The following is a 4,855-nucleotide window of genomic DNA, read 5'->3' on the forward strand; positions in this document are numbered from 1 at the left end:
AGGCATCGCAGCTTTTGCGATTTCATTGCAATTTATCGTGCAGCCGTACATTATAGGCTGGTTGTTTTCACACACTGCGGCTACACAAATAGGGCTGCACGATAAATCGAAATTAAATCGTGATTAGGCAAAAGCTGCGATTATCATGCACATCTTGTCAGTGAAGCTCGGTTCTGTGATCAATAGTAAATCTCCATCCGAAGGCCAGAGAAACGCCAAACACACCCCACAGAAGAAATCCAGGAAAGCCCTATAGCGGTAACTGAATAAACAGAAGATTTAATTGCTTTCATTGATTCAATGTGACTAGTAAACACATGACTACGACAATATATGATTTATCTGAGTTTGTCGGCTTGTCAGTGAACTACGGCTCTGTGTAGTTAATGCTGCTCCGTCTGAAAGCAGGTGATGGAGATTTACTACTAATCACAGAACCGGCTTTACTGACAAGATGGTTATATATGTGACCCTGGAGCACAAAACCAGTCTTAAGTCGCTGGGTATATTTATAGCAATAGCCAAATTTCCATAAATATATCAAAACTTTTGATTAGTAATATGCATTGCTAAGAACTTCATTTGAACAACTTTAAAGGTGATTTTCTCAATATTTAGATTTTTTTGCTCCCTCAGATTCCAGATTTTCAAATAGTTGTATCTCAGCCAAATATTGTCCTATCATAACAAACCATACATCAATGGTTATTAAAGATTATTTATTCAGATTTCAGATGATGTATAAATCTCAATTTCGAAAAATTAACCCTTATGACTGGTTTTGTGGTCCTGGGTCACACATGTGATTTTTGCATAATAGGTCCCCTGATGGAGAAGACCACGGCCTGGCAGACGGTCAATAGGTATCTGGATCTGTCGCTCTTCAAGCATCGCGGATTCCTCATCTATCTGTCGGGAAACGTCATCATGTTCTTGGGCTTCTTCGCGCCGATCGTCTTCCTCTCGTCGTACGCCAAAGACAACGGCGTGGACGAGTATCAAGCGGCCTTCCTGCTGTCCATCCTGGCTTTTGTGGACATGTTCGCTCGGCCGTCCATGGGCCTTCTGGCCAACTCACGCTGGGTCCGGCCGCGGATCCAGTACTTCTTCAGCTTCGCCGTGCTGTATAACGGCGTGTGTCACCTGCTGTGTCCGCTGGTTGAGAGCTACACCGGGATGGTGGTGTATGCCGTCTTCTTTGGCTTCGCCTTCGGGATGGTGAGCGCCGTCCTGTTCGAGACGCTGATGGACCTGGTGGGAGCGCAGCGGTTCTCCAGCGCCGTGGGGCTCACCACCATCGTGGAGTGCTGTCCGGTGCTCATCGGGCCGCCGCTGGCAGGTAATAAAATAAGAGAAAACATGAATATAAATATTTAAGTGAAAAACACAAAAGTTAAAAATACTGAAAATGACTAAAATTTAAATAATTAAAACTGTAATAAAAAATAAATATTTGGTGCTCATTGAACCACCACTGGCCAATGGAAATAATATACTGGCAGGAAATAATATAAAATATGAATATTAGATTTAAAATATGAAAACGAAAAATATAAATAATGAAAATTACTCAAATTAAAACTGAAATAAAAATGCATGTCCGGTGCACATCGGACCGCCACTGACAGGTACTAAGATGAAATAAAATATAAATATTAAATAAGAAAATTACAAAAATTAAAACTGAAATAAAAAAAAATAAATATCAGGTGCTCATCGGACCGCTGCTGGCAGGTAATAAAATATGAATATTTGATGAAAAACTTGAAATAAAAAACTACAAGTTAAAGCTAAATAATATTTAAAAGAACAAACATCAGGGTTTTTACGTAAATATAATAAAATTAAAAACTTATTTTACTTCAGCTAGTTGCCAAGGCGATATCTTATTTTCATTAAGTTTAACGCAATGTACTAAAATAACTAAATGGAAAAAATACATATTTAAAAAACAAAAACACAACAAAATTACTATAACTAAAATGAAAACTGGAAATATTAAAATGAAAGCTAATTTAAAAATGTATTAAATGAATAATACTGAACTAAAATAACAACGGTTCTGCATCTGTTTCTCAAATCTTTTTTCTTCACTAACACTTACTAAGACTTAAAAACACTAAATGTCAGTGCTTCACATTTCTTTTATTGTCTTTCCCCCTTTGTTTTGATTTCTAAACTCTCTTTTTGAACAGAATATTCCTTTCATGCACACACATATATCTGTGATTGTGTCTGTAATCCTGTAATTAATGCATGGCATTGATTTGCAGGGAAGTTAGTGGACATCACAAAGAACTACAAGTACATGTACCTGTGCTGCGGATCTGTGGTCGTCCTTGCCAGCATCTGGCTCTTCATCGGCAACTTCATCAACTATCGTCTGCTGGAGCGCGAGCGCAAACAAGAGGAGACGTACAAACGTGGCGAGCGCGAGGAGCAGACGGAGACCCACGCAGACGCAGATGCCGACACTGAAGCGGCGCAGCAGCTCTGCGAGAGCAAAGACGGCGTCATGCAGCGAGAAACCAACATCTGAACACCTATGCAAACTCTGAAGACACTGCCAAAGCTGTAGAGGCTTTATTAGACAGATCACAGCAGAACTCTAGAGATCAACGCTAGGGCTGGGAAAATAAATCGATGCATTGCGAATCGAGAAATCATTCCGCATCGATTCCGAGATTTTGTTTCCACCACAAAATAAAAAAATGAACAAATTACAACTTTACAAGATATAATCTTGGAATTCAGAGGGAAAAAAAGGTCAAAATTGTGGTCAAAACTCAAAATTACAAATTCACAATTTTCAGTTTATATCGCATAGCTGAGTTTATATCTCATAATTCTGAGTTTAAATCTCACAATCTGAATTTAAATCTCACAATTGTGTTTGTCTCATAATTTTGAGTTTATATTGTAATTCTGAGTTTAAATCTCACAATTTGAATTTTTGAGATTTTCCGAATGCATGGCGATTCTTTCTGGAGTCGATTCTGAGCTTAGTTTTGAACAGCAGGTGGCGCTGTATGCTTTAGAAACAGCCGTACTCTGCTTGTTTCTAAATCCTTACACACACTCGAACCCAAAATAATCATTCATAAAATTCGAAAAGGTTGAAGCTAATTACAAGGGTGTTCACAGTGGGCTGTGTTTACATTAATCTGGCGTCATAAAAGCATTCTGAGCCGAAGGGAAATTACATGAGCATTTAAGTGTGCGGATTAAAACTGGAGTAGAGCGCCATCTGCTGTTAAAATATAAGCTCAGAATCGATTCCAGAGAGAATCACGATGCATTTGGAAGATCTCAGAATCGATCCACGAATCGAATCTGCATCGATTCATCGTCGCAGCCCTTATAAACACGCACTTTGATATATATAGACAGCCTTTAAAGCTTGGTTTCGGTCATTTCTCGTGGCTCAGGTTAAGCAAACGTCCGTATTTGACAGCCAAACGCCAAACGTCCAGCTCATTTGAGAGTGTTTTATACGTTAAGCTGCTGGCGCCTGCAATCTGACTGATCTGAATGTAAATGTGTGTGTTTCGGATGTTTTTGGGCCTTACGAATCCGTTCCTGACCAAGATCACTTCTGAGGATCATTACCAAATCTAGAGCTTGAAGCAATAGGATTTCCACCAAACATCCTCAGGGCAAACACTCGTTTAGTTCCGTTTTCGGGGTTATTTTATTAAACAGGGTATTTGAGTTTTACATGATTCCTGTGCTCAGTTTGAGAGTGCCACTATCAACACTCTTCAACTCATGGCGTATTGCCTTAAATATAATGTAAACATCTATGATTCTAACTGTGTATATAATACTATATTTAATGTATTTGCTGATGTACATTTACTAATCAATTGGATAGAGGCTCAATAATTTAACAAATACATTTTATGAAATGTATGGAAGTCTGTTTCCATCACAAACTAAAAATGTACCTTTTTATCTCACAATTCGGAGGGGGGAAAAAAGGTCAAAATTTTAAGTTCTAAATCTTGCAATTTTCTGTTTAAATCTCACAATTTGAGTATATATCTCATAATTGAGTTTGTCTCATAATTCTGAGTTTATATCTCAATTTGAGTTTATATCTCATAATTGAGTTTGCCTCATAATTCTGAGTTTATATCTCAATTTGAGTTTATATCTCATAATTGAGTTTATCTCATAATTCTGAGTTTATATCTCAATTTGAGTTTATATCTCATAATTGAGTTTGTCTCATAATTCTGAGTTTATATCTCAATTTGAGTTCATATCTCATAATTGAGTTTATCACATAATTCTGAGTTTATATCTCAATTTGAGTTCATATCTCATAATTGAGTTTATCTCATAATTCTGAGTTTATATCTCAATTTGAGTTTATATCTCATTGAGTTTGTCTCATAATTCTGAGTTTATATCTCAATTTGAGTTTATATCTCATAATTGAGTTTGTCTCATAATTCTGAGTTTATATCTCAATTTGAGTTTATATCTCATAATTGAGTTTGTCTCATAATTCTGAGTTTATATCTCAATTTGAGTTTATATCTCATAATTGAGTTTATCTCATAATTCTGAGTTTATATCTCAATTTGAGTTTATATCTCATAATTGAGTTTATCTCATAATTCTGAGTTTGTCTCGTAATTCAGAGACAAAAAGTCAGAATTGTGAGATAAAAAAATCTAAATTATTTATTAAAATTATTTTAATATTTATTAAAATTATTTTATTCTGCGACACAAGCAAGCTTCCATAGAAATGCATCTTAAATTCTATTGCCAGGATGATTTTGTTTTATATCTTGTAGAGCTGCATTACATCTCTTTTCTTTAAAGCCCATGTTAAGTATGAAAGC

General features: G+C 36.2%; 1 protein-coding gene across 2 annotated transcripts in view; it reads left to right on the forward strand.

Moving 5' to 3' along the window:
• LOC306858616 (monocarboxylate transporter 2) overlaps positions 1-3,102 on the forward strand; it is a 16,621-nt gene extending 13,519 nt beyond the window's left edge. The window contains exons 5-6 of one of the 2 annotated variants that reach the window (XM_079399229.1): positions 821-1,339; positions 2,274-3,102. In XM_079399229.1, coding sequence (XP_079255355.1) covers positions 821-1,339; positions 2,274-2,539 — 785 coding nt within the window. In that variant the 3' untranslated portion in view covers positions 2,540-3,102. The remainder of the gene's footprint in view (positions 1-820; positions 1,340-2,273) is intronic. The other variant, XM_079399230.1, reaches the window with a different exon arrangement.
• Positions 3,103-4,855: the final 1,753 nt, after the last annotated feature.

Source organism: Barbus barbus (assembly GCF_936440315.1).
Source record: "Barbus barbus genome assembly, chromosome: 39".
Lineage (NCBI taxonomy): Eukaryota > Metazoa > Chordata > Actinopteri > Cypriniformes > Cyprinidae > Barbus > Barbus barbus.